Below are 23,947 nucleotides of genomic sequence, written 5' to 3' on the forward strand. Positions count from 1 at the left end.
GCTGAAGACCTCTGATGGTGTTGATACCAGGAGCAATGCCGAGCCTTGCCATGACCTTTAGCCTACCCATATGACCATCATTGAATGAAATAACAGCATCACTGACTCCCCATTTCAATGTTTTTATCCCAACAAATACATTCTTAGGTACACGAGTCCAAATGAGGTTGTTGAACGACTCGTTTTGATTCTGGGTACAACCATGAAGACATTTTCGCAGAAGATCAGGATGCCCCAAGTCTCTATATATTGGTTTAATTACTTCCATAACAGCCAATGGAATATAATTTTTATGGTGATAAGGATCCCCAGTAGCTTGAGATTTTCTATAATTGCACCATGACTGAGGACCATCTGGACAAGCAAAATGTTGAGGATTATCATCAGTTGATGATCGATGTAAATATGTGGCCCATACAGCTTGTCTCATTTCCTGCAAATTATTTGCATTATTTCTTATTGCCATACCATAGTATTGTTGTAATTCATTTATAATTTTATCTGACAGGCGACCTCTAATGGTTTTACCATCTGACAAAATTTTGTCCTTCAGATTCTGTTTCAGTTTCCTTAGACGAGTGCCCATTCGTTTCTGAACATGACCGACACATTCTAGTTTAGTTATTGTCTTATTGACATATGGCATGGATTCTGTAACACTTTTGTATGCCTTGGAGTCCCCATCTCCAAGGAATTTTGTGTAAAATACTCCCCGTTCTTTTTCTGATCTGCTAAACATTTTCACAGCAGCGGCAGCCTCCATGCCTCCACTCGTACCTTCATAATTCTTGCTACATATGTGAGCTGCTTCTATCTTACCAGATGCACAATGGTAACAATGTTTAGTGAGCACTTCATAGTCCAAAACTTTACCGCTGTCCACACTAGTAACAGTAGCAACAGCATTTTTGGATGTGTGACCCCTTTTCTGCCAGGTTCCATCAAAAGCAACAGGGATATCTGGGTTTCCTTCATTTATATATTTTGCTTCACTGGCAGCAGCTTTCATTGATAAATCTGCTACAGACTGAACAGCATCTCCTATCACTTCAGTGTAATTGTCAATTTTAGCAGGTGGAGGTGGAAGATTCATTATGGCACAAAATGTTTGAGCAGCAGTATGTCCTTTACCAATTGCTCTCATTGCATACATTAGCCTGATATTACTCTCAAACAAATTGCTACTGCATGTTTTAGAGCTCCAAAAACAGGTCTCATTTTCACAACTGGCACAAACTATAGCAATTTTGCAGGAAAGTCCTATAGATTTTGTTATGTTCATATCAAAAGAACCTCCACAAAGATTACAACACAAACATTTCTTCATAAACTCAGTAAAAACAGGAAAGTCGACTAAAACATATTGTTCATTAGAAGCTTCATCTGTAATTTCACTTGCACAGTTTGATAACTTCTTTTTTTGATGCACTGGTGGGCGTGTCTCCTTCACACATCTCAGCTGTACAAACGTCAGAACTTTCACCAGCATCAACAGGTGCTGAAGCAGAATCACTTGAACAAACGTTATTTGTAAATCTATTACCGCGAAACTTTCGCTTTTTAAATAATGATGCACTCCTAGGCATCGTAGAAACTACGCACTCACCACTGAAAGTCAAAACAAGACAGATAACAAACTCCAAATGAGCGACAAACTAAACTCGAGGCTCAAAACAAACACTCACAGATCAAAAACTGAACAATAAACACAGCTAGTCGTAAAAACAATGGTACCTATGGAAGGATCAAAGATTCTACAACTGAAGAGTGAAATCCACAGCCTTCTATATGTAATGTTTTCGGAAATGCGAAGATTTAAATGTGTACAAATCACAAGATGGGTAACTTTGCTGGGCGCACATGTAATTTTGAAAAATTAAATAAAAATACTTCCAATTGGAATTTCTTAACAAATTTTGCACCATTTTAAGCAGAAAATTTCAAATTAAGTTATAAGGTTAAAAACTGAAAATGTGAATTTTTTCCATTTTCCGGCATTCCAACTCCCCTTAAATGCTCAGGGTATATAATGGTGCATGTGGATCCAAAAAGGAAGAACATTCATATTTCTGCATTCACTGATGTGGGAAATATTCTTCTAAATTAGCTTCAAGGACTGAGGAGTGGAAACATTCCTATAAGCTGAATCATACTGCAAGAGAGGACTCATAAAATAACTCTTGAAGATTGGTATTGAAAATTTCAGTGCATTGAATTGTTTTAAAAACATCATAATCAATTATTTCAAAGTTTAAATGAGAAAGTGAGGCTCCGGTCATAGAAAGTATAAACTATTGGAAGAACAATACATTGCCATGATTGATAAAGGTTTTATGTGCCAGGTACATTTTCAAAGCTGATGAAACTATTACCTTTTATAAGCTGTATTCTGTGATTAACTACTTCAATCACAGTACACAACTTTCACTACAATTTGCTTTAAGGGCAAAAAAAAACTTGATTTTTAAAAAATAACCTGTTTGTGGAAAGTGTAATAATTATACATTTACTGTATTTAAATTTGTAGCACAGGTATTGACAGTAGTTTTGTAATTGAATATGCTTATATCACCTAAACATGCTTGAACTATGATTCTGGGTCACTCCTTCCATGCACTCTGGTGAAACCCTCATTTAAGGAGAACCTAGGGGGCCATTCTGGGCAGAAACACTTGCTATTAGGTGGAGCCCCGTGGTGTTACTGTGAGGCTGCTCAGAATAGTGGAGCGTAGCACAGGAGTGTAATTATATGACAAATACGCTGCACCACAGATGCTATGGTGTGTTACTCTTTCATTATACATCCGGTTTGGTTCAGTACACAGGTGGACATTTCAAATCAAGTGACATGACAGATCTATCACACTTTAGGACTAAATAAATGATGTTTAAGATGAAAAATAACGCACTCATTTGATGAAGAAGCAGATGTTAATGTATCCTGTTCCAGATTTCTGTTCCCTTTGACCAGATGTAGATACAACTCATTGCTGCTTATTCCTTGTGGCACTTTCCTTCATTGCTTCGTTTTGCTTCTTGATTCAGATACCTAATCCTTACAAATGTTCTTGTCCTTACCTCGGGGAAACATTTGTTTGAAAATAGAGCACAGAGACTGTAAGACAATTTTTGTTTGGGCACTCCATTTCCATGAAAAGCAGCAAATTCTTCTTCAGGCTCTAACACTTAGTTTGACTTTGTTCATGTCTGAGGGAAAATACCACCTCAAGGTATAAAAAATATTCAGTCTGCATTAGGCTCTCCTACTACTTGCTACTGCAAAAACCCTAACAACTTATCAATGTTTTGGCACTTAAAGGCAATTTAGCCTGCAATCTATTTCACCACATCTGGGGGAACATTCAAGATTACATCATTGTGGTAATTTATAATCAATAGTTCCATGAGTAACTGATATGTTCTATAAGAAGATAATTTGCAATGCTTTGAGATCATTAATTTTTTTTGCAGGTGATTTTATTTTGCTTTTTGGTTAGACCAAAAATAAGAGGCTGAAATAAAATTAACTTGTAGCCAGTTATGCACCACATTTCATTTTTATAAAATCATGTTTGTAGCCATTGTTCTAACTTGCCTAAGTAGCTTGTGGAATGACAGACATTGATTTATTGTAGAGTGCAAGAGATTGAACTGAGAGAATGATAGTTATGACATTAATGATAAGCAGTATAAAGAAACATGAAACCACAATCAGAAGAAATTCAGAGTTCGCAACAAGTAATGTAACAGTTTTGTGATCATGCTTTGTATTTGCTAAGCAAAGATGCCTATGGTTGTCTTTAGTGTCTCTCATCCATATTGCTCCTGTATGTTTTCAAATGCATTTATCCATCTTCTTTAGGTCTTTAACTTGGTTTTTTCTTATCTTGTTGAATCAAGCCAAAATCTTGTGTATATACTATCGTTCATCTGGGTACATTTTGTGCACACCTCCATTTCCTTTCCCTCCCTGTTTACATTCCATTGTGTTCAGCAATACATTTTTTTCCTCTGCTAGTAATGCCAGTACATGTCTCTATTGTTTGCTGAGCAACCCGCTGTTTTAAATAGTTGAATTCAAAGTCCATGAATCGATTGACTCACTATCATAAGTCAAAACTAGTAGCCCACAATTATTGCAAATTTTGTATCAGACACCTTGGAAAACTTGTTATGGAACATTGTTTTAGTTTATGAAGTATGCCAGGCCATTTTGTCTGTATTTCTTTTAATTATTTTTTTTTTCTCTCCATGCAGTCAGTTCCAACTACCCTTAGTACAGAATCTCATTAAACTGATTCTGTTACCTACTCATTAATTTCTACTATTTTATTTTGTGTGTGTTATTTTAGTTCTGTAATAATTTTTCAGACCTACTTCAAAAGCAGGTATATTAAGTTTTAATGTTTATTGTCAAAGTTCACTTGCAATAAAGGCATGTGGTACAATGAAAGCAGCAAAAAGATGGTGGTTCATACATGTTCCACTACCAGGTAATATTTTAGATACCAAGTTTGGGAATGTATGAATTCCTGAAGGAGTGCTGAGAATAGTATTGGAGGGAAAGAAATCCTTGCCAAACTCTTTAGATTCTGAATTTCCTACAGCCCTGATGAAATGTTATAGAAGCTGTAACACTGATGTATATATTCTACACTGTATCAGTGCTGTTTTTCCTGTAGTCTGCTAGTATAAAATTTATTGAAACTCTGTCAAAAGCTTTTCTAATAACTACATGATTTTGCTGTATCCACTTTTAAAACCAGCTTGTTCCTTGGCATGTTTGAAATTCAATGATATTTCATTGAAGTTGGCTGTAATTGTAGTGAAAATTATATACATTGTAGAAAGGGGAGATGGCTGTTAGGTCTATAGGTCTACAGCGTTTCTTTCTTTCTCCCCTTTTTGTTTTTTAGAAGCAGAAAAATTACAGAAATATTCTAGTATTGGAGAACTTTCTTCTCTCGAAGACACTGTAATTTTTGTTCTAGATCCCTTTATTTCTCCATGGTTTTGACCATATAGTGTATGTTGAAGTTGAAATGTTATAATCTTTGACATACTTCTCCTCCTCATACAGTACCTGGAATTTCGTTATATGGTTCATCTTGTTACTGCAGGAATGTCATTATTTTCTTTACTTACTGTCTGTTTCTAATTAATTTCTTTAATTATACAACGTTTACAAAAATACTCGGACTGTTGTTACTGTACCATCTCCTCAACATAAGTTTTCATATTCTTCCATTCCAAACATCTTGCCACAGGTATCATATCCATGTGGAAAAGTGAGTTGCAAAACCTGCCTAATCCACCCACTCAACACTTCATGCTTGTCTTGTCACAGGCTTACCCTAACCCATCAGAGGCAGGGCCATAAGTGAAAGTAGCCATTCGTAAACCATCTCTGCTGCTAACACTGTGCACAGCTTTGTATATTGGTATGACTACCAATCAGTTGTCTACCAGGATGAATGATAACTGTCAAACTGTTGCCAAGAATAAAATTGACCAACTAGTGACACAACATGCAGCTCAGCATAGCATTGCTCAATTTTCATGATTGCTTCAAAACTCGGGACATCTATATCCTTATCCCATCATCACCTTCTGCAAACTATACAGATGGGAGCTATCCTTGCAATACAGCTTCGCTCTGGTAATAGTTCTGGCTTCAATGGCTGGTAACACATTGTCCCTACACACCCCACCTAACTGTTTACCTTTCCTCCTTCCTGTCACCCCTCCTAGTTAACATCCTCATCACTTTGTGTGTGCTGCTAACTACCAAACCCAACCCTCTTTCTGCCTCCTCTGCCCCCCCCCCCCCTTTCCTACTCCACCCAACATAACCCCTACCTCAACCTAGTCCACCTGCTGAACTGCAGCACCGGCATTGTGCATCCAGCTGGTGCCGATGGAAGAGTTTTGTCATGGCATACTCTTGCCTACTCCTGGGGTCTTGTTTTGACTTAAGGTCTTTCAGTGCTCTGCCAAATTCTTCACGCAGTATCACATCTCCCATTTCATCTTCATCTAAGTATTCTTCCATTTCCACAATATTGCTCTCAAGTACATTGCCTATCTACAGACCCTCTATGTACTCCTTCCACCTTTCTGCTTTCCCTTCTTGGCTTATGACTGGTTTTCTATCCGAGCTCCTGATATTTGGATTCCCTGTTCTCCAAAGGTCTGTTTAATTTTCCCGTAGGCAGTATGTACCTTATCCCTAGGGATATATGCTTCTACATTGTTAAATTCGTCCTCTAGTTGTCCCTGCTTAGCCATTTTGCACTTCCTGGCTATCTCATTTTTGAGACGTTTGTGTTCCTTTTTACCTTCTTCATTTACTGCATTTTTATATTTTCTCCTTTCATCAATTAAATTCAATATTTCTTCTGTTACCCAAGGATTTCTACTAGCCCTCGTCTTTTTACCTACTTGGTCCTCTGTTGCCTTCACTATTTCATCTCTCAAAGCTACCCATTCTTCTTCTATTGTATTTCTTTCCCCTGTTCTTGTCAGTTGTTCCCAAATGCTCTCTCCACAACCTCCAGTTCTTTCAGTCTATCCAGGTCTCATCTCCATAAATTCCTTCCTTTTTGCAGTTCCTTCAGTTTTAATCTACAGTTCATAACCAATAAATTGTGGTGAGTGTCCACATCTGCCCCTGGAAATGTCTTATAATTTAAAACCTGGTTCCTCAATCTCTTTCTTGCCATTATATAATTCAGTCTTAAACCTTCCAGTTTCTCCAGGCCTCTTCCATGTATACAACCTTCTTTCATGATCCTTAAATCAAGTGTTAGCTATGATAAAGTTGTACTCTGTGCAAAATTCTACCATGCAGCTTCCTCTTTCATTCCTTACCTTCAGTACATATTCACTTAATACTTTTCCTTCTCTTCCTTTTCCTGCTATTGAATTCCATCCCCCATGACTATTAAATTTTTATCTCCCTTATCTGAGTAATTTCTTTGATCACATCATACATCTCTTCAATCTTATCATCATCTGCCTCCCCAGTTGGCATATAAACTTCTACCACTGTGGTAGATGTGGGCTTCATATCTATCTTGGCTACAGTAATGCGTTCACTATGCTGTTCATAGTAGCTTGTCCGCTTCCTATTTTATTATTATTATTATTATTATTATTATTATTAAAACTACTCCTGCATTATCCTTATTTGATTTTGTATTTATAACTGTGTGTTCACCTGACCAGAAGTCCTGTTCCTCCTACCACCGAACTTCCCTAATCCCCACTATATCTAACTTTAACCTATCCATTTCCCTCTTTTAATTTTCTAACCTACCTGCCCTATTAAGGGATTTGACATTCCGTGCTCCGATCCGTAGAACACCAGTTTCGTTTCTCCTGATAACAATGTCGTCCTATCATAATTATTACTGTCACCATGTAACTGCTCTATAAAATGTTATCAAGTAGAAACACTGACTTTCTCAAGTTTTACATAAGGTTGAATCAGTGTTTTTATTTGAAAAAAGTAATCACATGGTACACAATGAATGAAAATCCTTGTCTGTCAGAGAAGGAGCTACATGTGCTCCTAAAAGCTAATACTTACCTTCTTTTTCAATAATTAACTTAGTCTTTTTCATATCATTACTATTTTATCCTTCAGAATCCGAAGGAATTATTCGGCTGGCGAACATTTAGTCTGTAAAGTTAATTCCCTATTTGATCCCAAGAGTGAACTATCAGTTTAAAGGAATCCATTTTGAGATCAGACCACATCTAATGAGGAAGACTATGATTGGGCACAGGCAGGACAAGGATTTAATAATGGTCTGAGGGGGTTTACGTGATTAATTAAGAATAAGAGTGCACAAGCAGCACAGTGAAGCTAGGAGCCAGACTTAAAATGACCAACAGTATACTAATAAGTCATCATTTGTGAAGCATTACACTGATTTGAAAAGAAAGGACAGAAAATTTGATAGTCGATGGAGAACAGGTGCTAATGCTTTGTCTTTCACATATAGTGCTTTGAATAATTATAAAACAAATAATTTATCAGCTATTTTGCTTATTACATATTAAAAGCAAATGGTTTCTCTCATTTAACAGCTCATTCAGTTAGCTGAGCTTGGTAAGGAAGGTTGTTACATAAATATGTATTTTTACTGTTCTACTACCTTTTGAAACAATTACTGTGTCATAATAGTATTGATGATGATGATGATGATGATGATGATGATAGATTGATGCATAAGTTACTGTGTTTGTTCTGCATGTAGAATTCATATTACTGTGTGTTTTTTTTTAATTGTAATTTTTTATTTGTAGTTCACTGTTGCCTTAAGCTTGCATATTGTCATTTTATCATTTGGAGAGGGTGAGTGGAGCTGTGGAAAATGGTGTGCAAATTGGAGAAATCATAACATTTCTGACACATTCTTCTGTTTGAGTTCCATAGATAGGTGACAGCAGCAAAGATGGTCAGAAACATTTACGCCGTGTATGAGGATAATTCCATTGCACAAAGCCTGGCAAGAAAATTGTTTTCTTATTTTAGGGAGGATTGTTTTGACATTCTGGCTTTGAAAGAGATCATTTAAATGCGTTAACCAACAATGATCCAAGTCAGTTTACTCGAAAACCGGCAAATTGGCAAGTGTTATCAACTCTGATCATTCCACCACCATGCGACATTTGTATGCATTGGGGAAGATTCAAATGTCGGGTGTATGGGTACTGCATGCTCTGAGCCAAAATCACAAATATTAGCAGGTGGACATATGTGCACCTGCTTGCTCGTCATCAGTTGTCTCGTGAACAACACCGACATTTCTATCCTGTATTATTACTGATGATGAGAAATGGTGTTTTTATGCTAACATCAGGAAAAGAAAGGCATAGTTGAGCTCAAACGAAGAAGCACCTCCCCTGACATTTATTGTCAGCAACTGAGATGCCTTGTGGATGCAATGCAAGAACAGCGACCAGGAAGACTGCGTAAAGTGATGCTACTCAACAGTAATCCCTTCCCATATTCTGCTAGACTGACAAAAAACACTATAAAGGAGTTGGGTTAGGAAGTCATTCTGCACCCACTTTATTCACCTGATCTTGCAATCTTAGGTTTTCACCATTTTCACTGTGTTGAACAACCTTCAAGGACCTTCCTTTCTGGCTGAAAATGCATTCTGAACATGGCTCAATGAGTTCTTCACCTCAGAACCACATAATTTCTACAGTTGTGGAATTGAGAAGTTACCACAGCATTGGCAAGCTGTTTTAAATAGTGAAGGAGAATATATTATTGGTGACTAAAGTCTGTTGTGTATGTATTGTGTTGATTAAACTTAAGGAAAAACACTACACAGTAAGGCCTCAGCACAAGCCCTCATTCCTCTGAAGAAGAATACAAAGCACCCTTGGTGGGACACTGATTGTGAGAATGCACTCGTCACCAGGAAATTGCCATACCAGAAATACAACAGTAACAAGTCCCCAGAAAATTTACAGGTGTTCAACGAAACATGAAAGACAACAGTAAAAATTATTAGACAATCAAAGAGGAAATACCTGAAGGAACAGCTAGACTTTGTAGAGGACAACTTCCGCAACTACAACACAAGGGACTTCTATAGGATGTTCGCAGGGCACATCTGAGGATACACGCCACCGAACCTCTGCTTTAGAAATAGTGGCAGAAAATTGTCACTGACGGATAAAGAGAATTGTAAGGTACTGGCGCAGTACTTCTCTTCTGCCCAGAACTCAGAGAGAGATTCCCAGATGAAGAACCTACAGACAGACACACAGGCTCACTACCCCCGACACAAGAGGAAGTCCACAGGCACATCCTCAGCCTAAAAAACAACAGGACATCTGGTGAAGATGGTATAGTGGCCGAACTACTGAAAAGCCTCGGACCAAACTCTCAGAGAACTCGCACAGATCATCAGAGACATATGGACATCACAAAGGTTGCCAGACGACTGGAAATGCACACTGATCCATCCTCTGCCCAAAAAGGGTGAGCCTACAGATGTGAACAATTACAGGAGCACCTCACTAATACAAGTCACATACAAGGTACTTCAGCTTGCCTACTCCAAAGAACATGGAACCAACTGGAACATAAGATCGGCAAGTACCAAGCAGGCTTCTTCCCTGATCACTCCTGCACAGAACAAATCTTCACTCTGAAGACTACTCTGAAAATCAAAGCCCTCAGGAATAGTCAAGTCACATGCACCTTCATTGACTTCAAGAAGGCATAGGACTCCATCAACCACCAGTCATTGTTAAACATTCTACATGAACAGGGTTTGGACAGCAAGACACTGCGACGGATCAGACAGACACTGACAGACACGACATCTAAGGTGAAGTTCAAGGGGGAAATCTCCAAACCCTTTGAGATCAAGACAGGCATTCGCCAAGGTGACAGACTCTTACCGGTCCTCTTCAACTTAGTGCTGGATAAAGTCATCAAGGAATGGGAGAAAGAGTTGCAAATACAAGGCCATTGGAAGCCTGTGCGACTTGGAAGACCCAAGGACAAGCTGGAGGTCAGCTGTCTAGCCTTCGCAGACCATCTGGCACTACTCACGGATAACGAAACTACAGCAATCAGACAGGTAGAAGCACTCAGTGTGTGCAGAAAAAGGTAGAGCTACAGATTTCCTTTCAGAAAATGGAGTTCTTCTGCATGAAATTAAACATTCCAAATTTGAATACAAAGTATGGCATGATCAGCAGGGTCACACACCTTAAGTACCTAGGTGAAGAGTTCGAACCGACAGGAAAGGTGAAAATTGCCCAGAACACTAGGTTATTGAAAATGAAGAGAGCCTTATACAAAACACAGGGTATTTACAACCAGAAATGTCTGCCCATCTGCACCAAAACTTGTCACTACAACATTGTAATCAAACCTGAGGTGCTATACACCAGTGAGAATACACCAGTGAGAGACTGATGTTACACACAAAGGTCGACCTTGAGAACATTCTCACACAGGAAAGAAAAATCATTAGAAAAATTATTGGGCCAAAACTCGTGGACAATGGATACAGGCTTCACTCGAGGGGCACCTCAGAGAAGTTCTCCAACATTGCAGCGGACATTAGAAAGAGGCGACTAAAATTTTATGGACACACAAACAGACTCCCACAGACCAGACTCACCAACAGAATCCTCAGTACATACAGACACTCAAGACCACTACACCCTGGATGACACAAGTCAGAATTAATCTGGAAAGAGCTCAGATAGCTTCAGCGGACGTCATGGACCTAGACGTCTATGGACACAAGGTGCACAAGTGGGAAGTGATGTCAGAGAAAACAGCACCTAAAGCCCAAAGGCCGAAGTGAAAGGAAGAAAGCGTTTTAGTGAACGGTTGAAGGAGTACTGGAAGAACAGGAAGAACAAGTAGTCAAGAGTGTTTCTCGTGGTCTGATAAAAGGCCTGTAATGTGTGTGATAATGTAATAAAATAATAACAGTGATGATGTAGTAAGTCACCAGACTACACTTGCATTAGTCTTAATCTTCTACACTACTAATGCCTATAAGACACCACACAGACCCACAGGGTTCTGTCTTGAGTGTCCTTCTTTTCCTCATTGCTATCGATGGACTTGTGGCCTCTGTCGGTCCCTTGGTCGCCCCTGCCCTGTATGTGGATGATTTCTGCATTTGGGTTAGTTCCTCCTCGATGCCATCTGCAGAACGGCAGCTCCAGGTGGCTATACGGCGTGCCTCTGCATGGACCCTCTCCCACGGGTTTCAATTCTCTCCTTTAAAATCGCGGGTGGTCCACTTCTGTCGCCGTACTACGGTCCACCCTGATCCAGAGCTCTATCTCGCTGCACAAAGATTGCCTGTGGTTCCACAGTTTCGTTTCCTAGGTCTTCTTTTCGACAACAAGCTCACTTGGCTGCCCCATATCAGACTCCTGAAGGTAGGATGTTTCCGTAAACTCAATGTCCTTCGCTTTCTTGCCCACTCCTCCTGGGGTGCGGACCGTTCCCTCCTCCTCCGTCTTTATCGTGCTCTAGTTCTGTCACGTTTGGACTATGGTTGTCAAGTTTATGGTTCAGCTGCTCCTTCCACGCTGCACGTGCTGGATCCAGTCCACCATCGTGGTATCCGTTTGGCCACCGGTGCCTTCCCTACTAGCCCTGTTGATAGTCTCCTGGTTGAAGTTGGGATCCCCCCCCTTTCTGTTCGGCGGTCCCAGCTTCTGGTGTCTTATGCCCTTACTATCCGTTCTTCTCCCGCTCATCCTTCCTATTCTATCCTATTCCCAGACCATGGGCGTCGCCCGCCTGACTCCCGCCCTCGGGCGGGTTTACCGGTTGGGCTGCGCCTTGCGTCTCTTACCCGTGATTTTCGGCTTCCTTCTTTGTCCTGTCTTCCTCGCTCCCTCCCCTCCACCCCTCCTTGGTTAGTTCCTCGGCCTCGAATTCGGATGGATCTCCGCCGCGGTCCGAAAGCTTCCATCCCCCCGGTGGTGTTCCGTTCCTTTTTCCGCCAAATTTTATGGGAGTTTCGGGATGCTGTTGTTTTTTACACTGATAGTTCTAAATCTGCTGATCATGTTGGGTATGCCTTCACGTCCTTTGTTGGAACGGAAAATCATCTACTGCCACCCTCATGTGGGGTGTTTACTGTGGAATTGATGGCAATTTCCCGGGCCCTTACCTTTATTAAACAATCCCAACACAACCGCGTTTTGTTATGTACGGACTCGATGAGTGGCCTTCTTGCTATTGACCGGTGTTTTTCGCGCCATCCCTTGGTCTCTGCCATCCATGACCATCTCGCTGATCTTCACCGTGCTGCTTGTTCCATTGACTTCCTATGGGTCCCGGGCCATGTGGGTATCTCGGGTAATGAGCTCGCTGATCGTTTGGCTGGGGGAGCAGTTACTTACCCCCCGTTTTCTGTAACCCCTCCTGCAGCGGATTTACGGCTTCACATCAAATCCCACTTTGCACAGTCATGGGCCAATTCTTGGGAGGCTACTCCACTGTCTAATAAACTTCGTGCCATTAAGGTGAATACAGGCCCATGGCGTTCTTCCTTTAGCCTCTCCCGCAAGGACTCGACCACACTGTGTCGTCTCCGCATTGGCCATACCAGGCTGACCCATGGTTTCCTTTTGCGTGATGAGCCACCCCCGCTATGTGGTTGTGGAGCCTTCCAGTCAGTGGCCCACATTTTGGTTGAATGCCCCCTTCTTTTGGCTCTGCGTGCTAAGTACAGACTCCCCCACACTTTACCTTTGATGTTGGCTGACGATTGCCGGATGGTCTCTCTGGTTCTAGGTTTCCTCCGGGAGAGTGGTTTTTATTCTCAGTTTTAAAGTTTTTAATCTCCCTCTGGTGTTGGGGCAGGGCGGTGAGTGTTTGGGTGTCTCCCACTGTAGGCAGTGTTCAGAGATTCCCGATTCACCTCCCTGACCGGAATCCTCTTTTCTTTCCCTTTTACTCTGTTTTCACCCCTTCTTTTTAAGGCTTGGTTAGTTTTTCTATTCCCATACGTACTTTCTGCATTATAGCAGTTGTACCTTTTAAGTCACAGGTGGTCTTGCCTATGCTGTTTCAGCATAGTGTTGGGTTCGTTCTCTTGCCAACTTCCCTCATTTGTTTTTACTAATGACAATGTGACTGCGCTTTTACGTTTCCCCTTTATCCGTTTTATTTTTCTGACTATACTGAGATGTCCCGTTAGCAGAATGGAGTCTATTTGAAACAAGGGACTGATGACCTTGCTGTTTGGTCCCTTTAACCTCAAACAACCAACCAACCAACACCACACAGAGAAGCTGTCAGAACTTTGTCAGATACACTAGTGATCAAAAGTAGCAGAAATGAGAATAGTGCCGTGATTAGTCATAAAGATTCCTCAACAGGTGGTAATTGACCGTTACTGCTTAAAAGTTACACAATGTGTAGGCCTAGTTGCAATAATAAATACATGTTTCTGTTGTAATTACTCATCTCTTCCTTGAAATTCAGTGAGAAGGTTGCACCTGCTTTCTATGGCACAGAGTTTTGAAGTCACGAATCACTGAAGATAAATAAAGTCTGAAATTACTTTCAGTACAAAGCCTGTATCTGTATTTACCTTTTAAACAGGCATAGGAAGAAAATGACTTTTTGCACAAATGGGTGGATAAAAAGGGTAATAAAGCCATTATGGCTGTATTCACTAACATTGTGAACTCTCTTAAAGTTAACCAAAAACCAATTAATGACAAACCATGTAGCAGAGATGCTGAGTCGCAGATACCACAACGAAAAGACTGTCGCAAATATAGCTTTTGGCCAATAAGGCCTTCATCAAAATTCGACAAAACACACACGTATACACACACAAATGCAACTCGCACACACGAGTGCAGTCTCAGGCATCTGAGATCACACTGCGAGCAGCAGCACCAGTGCATGATTGGAGTGGCAGCTGGGTGGGGGAGGAGGAGGCTGGAGTGGGGAGTGGGAGGGACAGCAGGGTAAGGGTGGCAGATAGTGACATGCTGTTGGGGAGTCAGCAGGGATGAGGTGGAAAGAGGGTAGGGCAGCCATGCCCAGTCGGGAGGTTAGGAGGAGGGTAGCAGATAGGTGGTGAGGGGTGGGGGCGGCAATAGCAGAAAAGAATAAAAGTAAAAAGATGGGGTGTGATGGAGGAATGAGGGCTGTGTAGTGCTAGAATGGGAATAGGGAAGGGGCTGGATGGGTGAGGGCAGTGACTGACGAAGGTTGAGACCAGGAGGGTTACGGGAACGGGGGATATATTGCACGAAAAGTTCCCACCTGGGCAATTCCGAAAAGGTGGTGTTAATGGGAAGGACCATACGGCTCAGGCCATGAAGCAGTAAAGATATCATGTTTCGCAGTGTATTCAGCAACAGTGTGGTCAATTTGTTTCTTGGCCACAGTTTGTCGCTGGCCATTCATGCGGACAGACAGCTTGTTGGTTGTGTCATGCCCACGTAGAATGCAGCACAGTGGTTGCAGCTTAGCGTGTAGGTCACATGACTGGTTTCACAGGTAGTGGGTATTAGTGTAAAGGGAGGTGGCATCAATAGTGATGAGGAGGGCACCATTTGGTAAAAGGACAGGAACTGTGGAGAGTGATGGAGGAAATAGTTGGTATCTTTAATATAGGAGGTTAGATTCCGGGTAATAGGTTGAAGGTGTTGCTTATGAAAGCAGAGACTCTTTCAGTGGGGGCCACAGTGGGGCGTCCTGGGCGGTTTGGTTTATGAACTTTCGGAAGCATGTAGAAGGTGAAGAGTGCAGGGAGTGGTAGAGGTGAGCAGCGAGATGGACTCCAGGGAGGGGTTCTGTGATGGGCCTAAGGATTTGAGGAGTGACTGACCACCGCTCCAGAAAGACCCGCCGTCTGGCCACAAAGGAGCATTTCCCTCATAACTTAGTATCACCCAGGACTGGAGCAACTGAATTACATTCTCCACCAGGGTTTCAACTACCTCTTTTTGTGTCCTGAAATGAAATGGGAAATGTTCTGCCCCTATCCTTCCCACCCCTCCCACAGTGGTATTCCACCATCTACTGAACCTACGCAATTATTGTTGATCGCTACACAACACCTGCTCCCAACCCCTTACCTCATGGCTCATACCACTGTAATACACGTACATGCAAGACCTGTCCTTTACATCCTTCCACCACAACCTACTTCAATCTCGTCACAAACATCACCAAACCCATCAAAGGCAGGGCTACCTGTGAAACCAGTCATGTGATGTACAAGCTAAGCTGCAACCACTGTGCTGCATTCTATGTAGGCAATACAACCAACAAACTGTCTTGGCCAAGAAGCAAGTGGACCCCACTGTTGCTGAGCCAAACATGACATCCTTCACTTTCAATCACTGCTTCACAGTCTGTACCATGTGGATCCTTCCCACCAGCACCAGATTTTCTGAACTGCGCAGGTGGGAACTTAATAATGCTCTTGGCCTCAACCTTTTTTAGTCATTGTCCTCTCCCATTCCAGCATTATACAGCCCTCAGTCCTCCATCGCACCCATTCTTTTTACTTCTCTCCTTTTCCTTTATTGCTCCTACCCCCCCTCCCCCCCTTCATACCTCTCCATTGTCCTCCATCTGACCTCCCGACTGTGCATAGCTGCCCTATCGTCTTTCCACCTCGTGCTGTCCACAGCATGTCACTGTCTGCCACCCCTGCCCTGCTATCCCTCACCTTCCCCGCCCCAGCCTCCTCCTACCCCCACCAAGTTGCCACTGGTGCTGCTGCTCGCAACGTGGCCTCAGTTGGCTGAGACTGCAGTCGTGCATGTGCGGGTTGCACTTGTGTGCGTGTGCGTGTGCGTGTGTGTGGGGGGGGGGTTCTAATTTTGACGAAGGCCTTATTGGCAGAAAGATATATTTGTGATAGTCTTTTTGTTGTGCCTATCTGCGACTCAGCATCTCTCCTATATGGTGAGTGGCAACTTTCCTTTTCACAATATTGTTACATTCCAGCATTGATTTTCCATTCTTCAATTAATGACAATGATTTATAACTTTTTTGTAATTGAAAATTAATGAAAATTTGAAGAAGCTGCTCTTTTTCATTTATGCTTAATGTGGATTCTAAAATTGTTGACTCTTCAAAGTGATTTGGACTCAGTTGTTATTATTGGGTATAGCAGGGAAACATTCTGTAAGATTTTTTCCAAATCTCTGCAAATACTCTGCAACCGTGTTCTTGACATTGATTTTCCACTAGGAAGTTGTGATGGGTGTCAAAGCACCCTGTTAGATTCCTATTGCAACACATTTCCCAAAAATTAAGTTTTTCAATGAGTGATCTGATATGATTTTGCACAATACAATCATTTATATTAGACCCATGGCGAGACAAGATTAAGCTGTTAATTTTTGAGAAAATTTCTACCAAATAATCTCAAACCTGAAGCCAGACTTCGTCTTCCATGCAATTTGCTTTGTGAAAGGCACAGCTGGTGAGAAAAACGTTGACTACTTCTTTAAGCTCAAGTAGTGTGGAAATAGTTTTGCCATGAGATAGCCACCTAACTTCAGTGTGAGACAATAAAAGCTTGTAAATGCTTCCCATTTCCTCTCAAAACTCTGCAGAGATGCCGGAGTTTATAGGGCAAGCCTAAATTATTTTCACTGCATCCACCAGCATGGATTTCAATCCATCAGGCATGTGTTTAGGAGCAAGAGCCTGTCTGTGAATGCAGAAGTGTGCCCAAGAAGCATTCAGCACTACTGATATCTCTTTGGCAACAAACCCATCCTGTCATAGATTCACACTATCTGAGCAAATGGCTACACAGTGAGTCCAGTCAACTGAATTCTCGCAAAGTATTAATTAGTTAACTGAAATATATCTCCTCCTCCTAGTTCTCTCTCTTAATGGTATGCAGTTGTAACTCGTCTTTTTACAGGCTCCCCTTTCATATAACAAATGAAAAGTAACAAAATGGCTGAATTGGCAACGTCAGTTGATTTGTCAAATTGAATCACTAAAGGGCTGGCACATACTCTTTCCAAACTTTTTCCAAATTTTTGATATAATTTGGCACAACTTTAATTCGGTGGTTGACTATATTGTTTCACAGTGGTACTATATTGACTTTTTTGTGCAAGATTCTCCAAGCATGCACTGTACTAAATAATGTATACATAATTGCACTAGATCTTCAGCTATTGAATGAGGTTTTGCAGTTTTAGGCATCCTGTTGCTAAAGCGATAAGACGTTTGAAGAGCATTCTGATTGTCACTTTTTGCAGCTGATACAAAAGTAGTTAAATGGTTTTTCCACTCATTAGCTTTTCATGTAAAAAAAGAATGGCACTTATGTATCACACCTGGAAGGCAGCATGGGGGTCTGCTCCTGTGATCTGCAAAATAGGCCGAATGAAGGAAGCGAGTAGGAGCAGGAGAGTTAAAGCACTTAAGTACTGCATGTAAAGTAAAAGCACATTTAATAGAGAATATTAGTCAGTGACATATACGTAACTTCTGGTAAAGATGAGCACGTAGTTGTGAAGCCGTTGTCCGTGTATCAAAGCTAACAGTTACTAGTAGTTGGACAAACTATCATTGAATTAACAAAGGCAAAGTCTGTAATGGCTATCCTCTCTATGAAGTAGAAGCCAAGTTGGGGTTGAAAGCAGCATCGACGAGAGGGCACTGTAGTCGGTGTAGTTCATCCACTGTACGAGCGTGCACCTACGCTGTGGCATGGGAACTATCGACACCACAGGCACATTTGTTGATGTGGGTGATGTGTTTAGTTCCTAAATGGTATTTAGGTAGGGAAGGTGTTAGACTACTGTTAGCAAGAGTCTCACCACAAACAACACACTTCGATCTTGGATGGTCCGTCGCCTATATATGAAAATACAAACCTGATGTAATTGTTGTTATACTTTCTTTTCTTTATACATGCTTCACTTTTTCAGATTGACATACATCACTAGAAGCTAATGACCTATTGATACAACACTAACTTGTAATTTTGTTGAACCCTGTTTCTCTTTACAACCAGTTATCCACTTTGATGTAAACAGAAAAGATTCTGATACATAACTGACAACTTATTGCATGTGCCGCAAGGAAAGAAGTAGTAGGCTATTGTTGAAAATCGAAGGCCTGACTGCCATATAACCATTCCTTAATGGGGTCATGGTACAGTTGTTAGTATTGTTAGAATACTCAAAAAGCTGGCAGACTAAATTTTTGTTCTAGTGAATTTAAATGCATTTCTAACTTCGTTACATAACTGTAAATCAGGCATTTGCAGTAAATATTAATTTATGTTGTGATAATGCAACAAAAATAAGGAAACAATAATATCCGATCCTCAAAATCCACCATTATGAAAAAAAAAAAAAAAAAAAAATTTGGTGAACCCCTTGAAATATTTGGTGAACTCCCCTGGGGTTTTGTGGAAACAATGCTTTGTAGGGAAGGCATGCTTTTTGCTGTGGATAGGCACATTTCCATTTTAATTGTAAGGGAAATGTAGTCTGTGGACAAGGTTTACTACATAATATGACGCACACATGCTAGAGACGCTGTCTTGCTGAGTAGAAATGTGACACCTTTATGCAGCTCAGAGATACTCCATATTTTCAACATAGAATGTGCTACAGTGTGTCATTTTTAGGCTATAATGGTGATTATTAGACATAACAAATGCTCATCATAGACTAACACAAAGTTGACAAGAAAGAGCACTTCGAGCAGGACTAGTTTCTGGCCTGAAATACAAGATCAAATCATACACTGTGTGCAAGACAACAGTGGTATACAGACCGAATGGCTAGCAGTGTGTGTCCCACTCGCAGTAGTGCAAAGATGGACATGTTTCTTATGACTTGACAACATTGGGGCCATACTGTAAGTGAATGGAGGGATGTAGTTTTCATAGACAAACCTTGCTTCAATATTGCAGAATTATTATAATTGCACAATCACCTGAAGTGAAGACAGTAACCTATACAATTACAGGAATATGACAAAAAGGGGTATACTCTGTTCTGGTGTTATTTTGGGTGTGAGTAGGTTCCATATAGGAGAGCATCAGAGTTTCACATCCATCACATAATTCATCAACATTCTTTCAAAAATCTGGCCTTTTCTGCATCATAGATTTTCTCAGATTGTGCAGACTAACTCGTAAGGGTATTTACTAGCACTTTGAGAAGTATAGATAAGAGGAGAGTATGAGCAATGTCTTGTGTGATCATTCGTAGTTCCTTTTTTTTTTACAATAATGTCCTTTATATATTTGTTTTTTTGGATACTAAGTGATTGCTTTTCCAAATGCAGCTCATCTTTCCACTTTTTTAGCTATGTAGGGAAGTTTGTGAATCGTATTTCTGTTGTTTGTAAATTTTTCTGGCTAAAGGATCCATGATATATTGTCAAGCGAGGTGCCCGGTTGGTTGTTCCCAGAATTAGATAAGCAGACTTATTAGGTTGGTGCAAATGTTTATATTCAAATAGTGTTGGTGGCAGCTGTGTGAAGTAAGTAAAGGTGATGGAGGGGATAGTCTAATACCTGATGTATGTCATTTGTTCATATATCCAAAATGATTGAATTGTGTGTTGTATTATCCATATGTGGGCCACATCACAAGGTATGCTTTGAAATTTTTTGACTGTTAGAATGGTTGTAGATGTTAAAGAGCACATACAACTGTGTGCTGTTGAAGGACTTTGACTCCTGCCTTTGAGAAAATTTGTTCGTCAGTTTGTTTTAGAAACCTCTTTTTCTGCTGTTCCAAACACCATACTGTTCTCTTCCTCTATAATCTGCAGCACTGGCAACTTTACAGGAAACTGTTTGGTGGGTTGAACAAAGCCTGAGGTTTATTTCTGAATGAATTGAATACTTCATCAGTAAAGTTCACATTAACCTTAATGGCAGGGTAGAACTGGTTTACTGAGAATGATACCTGAACTGAGGTGCTCCTTTCTTTTAAGGAGTGTTCAGCTCTATGATTAGTCTATAATAGATAACAAATTTAGTTCCTTACTAACGTCAACATACATTAACAAGTGGAAAATTTGTGCTGTGATGTCCTCAAACCTTGATGAATGCAAGCTGCAATGATTTATCATGTTTTATTAAATGTCACATTTGAAACGTCATTCCTCATGACGTACTGAACAGTGTGTGTTACCTGTAAGCTATCCTGTTTCATGTGTGAAATAGAACTGTAACTACTTCAGCACTGTTTCCCCAAATCTTTCATAATAAACAATCAAAATCATTATTGCAGGCTGGACATGAGCAGTGATTTGATGTCCCTTCACATTGGAGATAGAATATTGGAAGTAAATGGAACTCCAGTGAAGGACCAGCCAATTGAAAATATAGAAAACCTGATTCGTTATTCAGACACTGTGCTCCAGGTAATATGAAGAATATTTGCTGATTTCATTATCATTATTTTTTTTTAAAATAATTCTACATACTATGAAGTGGTGAAGATTAAACTGTGCTAATTATTTTTCTCTCTCTCTCTCTCTCTCTCTCTCTCTCTCTCTCTCTCTCTCTCTCTCTCTGTGTGTGTGTGTGTGTGTGTGTGTGTGTGTGTGTGGTTGGGGGGGGGGTCGATTCTTACCATTCATCTAAAAAATAAATAAAAAAATAAAACAAATATTGGTTGCTTAATGTGAATGGGGAGAAGCATTTAGTGTGACATAAATTATTCTGTTTTTACAGCTACGTGTTAATACTTTTCTTACTGTGAGATATTGACATTTCTATTCATTTTCAAGCTGCAACAAGATATGTTAACATTACGTTCACAATCATGAATGGACTGCTAATCTTCTGCAGTACATGTAAGATACAGTAAACATTTATAGGTCATTGACAGCCTTCTGGTTAGTAAGTATGAAATTGTTCTACTAAACAGTGGCCGGAAAATCCATTCATATTATACCATTCTGAAACATTTAGTTTCAGAGAATTCATTGTTTTTATATTACGAGAAGGAAAGTTGCTACTCACTATATAGCGGAGATGCTGAGTCGCAGATAGGCATGACAAAAAGACTCTCACAATTATAGCTTTTGGCCATTAAGGGCTTCGTCAACAACACGCACGTACACGCGAACTGCAACTCAAACACACGACTGCAGTCTCAGGCAACTGAAACCACACTGCGAGCAGCTGCACCAGTGCATGATGGGAGTGGTGACTGGGTGGGGTAACTAGGAGGTGGGAGCAGTGAGTGGGAGGGGTAGTATGGTAGGGGTGGCAGACAGCGAAGTGTTGCAGGTTAGACTGAGGGCAGGGGAGAGGTGGGGAGGGGGTGGGAAAGTAGTGCAAAAGAAGAGAAATAAAACGACTGGGTGTGGTGGTGGAATGACGGCTGTGTAATGCTGAAATGGGAACAAGGAAAGTTCCCAACTGTGCAGTTGAGAAAAGCTGGTGTTGGTGGGAAGGATCCATATGGCACAGGCTGTGAAGCAGTTATTGAAATGAAGGATATCATGTTTGACAGCATGTTCAGCAACAGGGTGGTCAATTTGTTTCTTGGCCACAGTTTGTCGGTGGCCATTCATGCAGACAGACAGCTTGTTGGTTATCATACCTACACACAATGCACCACAGTGGTTGCAACTTAGCTTGTAGACCACATAACTGGTTTCTCAAGTAGTCCTGCTTTTGATGGTACAGGTGATGTTAATGACCGGAACGGAGTAGGTGGTGGTGGGAGGATGTATGGGACAGGTCTTGCATCTAGGGCTGTTACAGAGGTATGAGCCATGAGGTAAGTGATTGGGAGTGGGGGTTGTGTAAGAATGGAAGAGTATGTTGTATAGGTTCAATGGACGGTGGAAAACACTGTGGGAGGGGTGGGAAGAATAGTGGGCATTTCTCATTTCAGGGCACGATGAGAGGTAATCGAAAACCTGGTGGAGAACGTGATTCAGTTGCTCCAGTCGTGGGTGGTACTAAGTTTTGAAGGGAATGCTCCTCTGTGGTCGGACAGTGGAACTTTGGGAGGTGGTGGGAGACTGGAAAGATAATGCATGGGAGAATTGTTTTTGTACTAGGTTGGGAGGATAATTACAGTTGGTGAAGGCTTCAGTGAGACCCTCGGTATGTTTAGAGAGGGACCACTCATCACCGCAGAGTGCATGACTGCGGGTGCGTGGCAGTGTGGAACGGACTTCTTGGTATGGAATGGGTGGCAGCTGTCAAAGTGGAGGTATTGCTGATGGTTTGTAGGTTCGATGTGCATGGAGGTAATGATGTAGCAATCTTTGAGGTGGAGTTCAACATCTAGGAAGGTGGCTTGTTGGGTTGAGTAGGACTAGGTGACGCAAATGGGGGAGAAGTTGTTTAGTTTCTGGAGGAATGTGGATAAGGTGCCCTCACTTCTCACTTTTGATCCATATAGCAAAATGTCATCAATGAATCTGAACCAGATGAGGTGTTTGGGATTCTGGGTTTTTAGGAAGGATTCCTCCAGATGGCCCTTTCCAGTAATCCAATAGAATATCCAGTCACTACTCAAATCCTTAGGTCTATTCCAGAACCTCTCCCTGGAGTCCATATCTCTGCTCACCCCTATCACTACCTGCACTCCTACCTTCTACATGCTTCTTAAAGCCCATAAAACTAATCACCTAGTACACACCATTGTGGCCGGTTACTGTGCCCCCTCTGAGAAAATCTCTGCTCTCGTAAACCAACACCTTGAACCTCTTACCCAGAGCCTACCCTCCTATATAAAAGATACCAACCACTTCCTCCACCGACTCAACAGTTCCTGTACCTTTACCACATGGTGCCTTGCTCGTCACTATTGATGGCACCTCCCTGTACACTAACATCCCTAATGCCCATGGCCTTAACATTACCTGTTTCAACGCCCAACGGATTTCAAACCAACAACCTCATTCCTAGTCGCCATGACCAACTATATCCTCACCCACAATCACTTCTCCTTTGAAGGCATTACATACACACAAATCCGGGGTAGAGCTATGGGCACTCACATGGCACCATCCTATACCAACCTATTCATGGGCCATCTAGAGGAATCCTTCCAACCCAAAATCCTAAACCCCTCACCTGGTTCAGATTCATTAATGACATCTTTGCTATCTGGATCAAAGGTGAAGACACACTTTCCACATTCCTCCAGAAACCTCAACTTCTCCTCCATTTGCTTTACCTGGTCCTACTCAACCCAACAAGCCAACTTCCCAGATGTTGACCTCCATCTCAAAGATGGCTACATCAATACCTCTGTTCATATCAAACGTACTAACCACCACCAATACCTCCACTTTGACAGCTGTCACCAGTTCCATACCAATTAGTCCCTTCCGTACAGACTAGCCACCTGCGGTCATCGAATCTCCAGTGACGAGCATTCCTCCTCGAAATACGAGGATCTCGCTGAAGCCTTCACTGACCGTAATTA

At 41.3% G+C, this 23,947-nt stretch overlaps 1 protein-coding gene across 1 annotated transcript in view; it reads left to right on the forward strand.

Moving 5' to 3' along the window:
- Positions 1-23,947, forward strand: part of LOC126419162 (LIM domain kinase 1) — a 173,613-nt gene that overhangs the window by 84,777 nt on the left and 64,889 nt on the right. The window contains exon 7 of the mRNA XM_050086287.1: positions 20,780-20,912. Coding sequence (XP_049942244.1) covers positions 20,780-20,912 — 133 coding nt within the window. The remainder of the gene's footprint in view (positions 1-20,779; positions 20,913-23,947) is intronic.

This window comes from Schistocerca serialis, chromosome 9, assembly GCF_023864345.2.
Source record: "Schistocerca serialis cubense isolate TAMUIC-IGC-003099 chromosome 9, iqSchSeri2.2, whole genome shotgun sequence".
Taxonomy (NCBI): Eukaryota; Metazoa; Arthropoda; class Insecta; order Orthoptera; family Acrididae; genus Schistocerca; species Schistocerca serialis.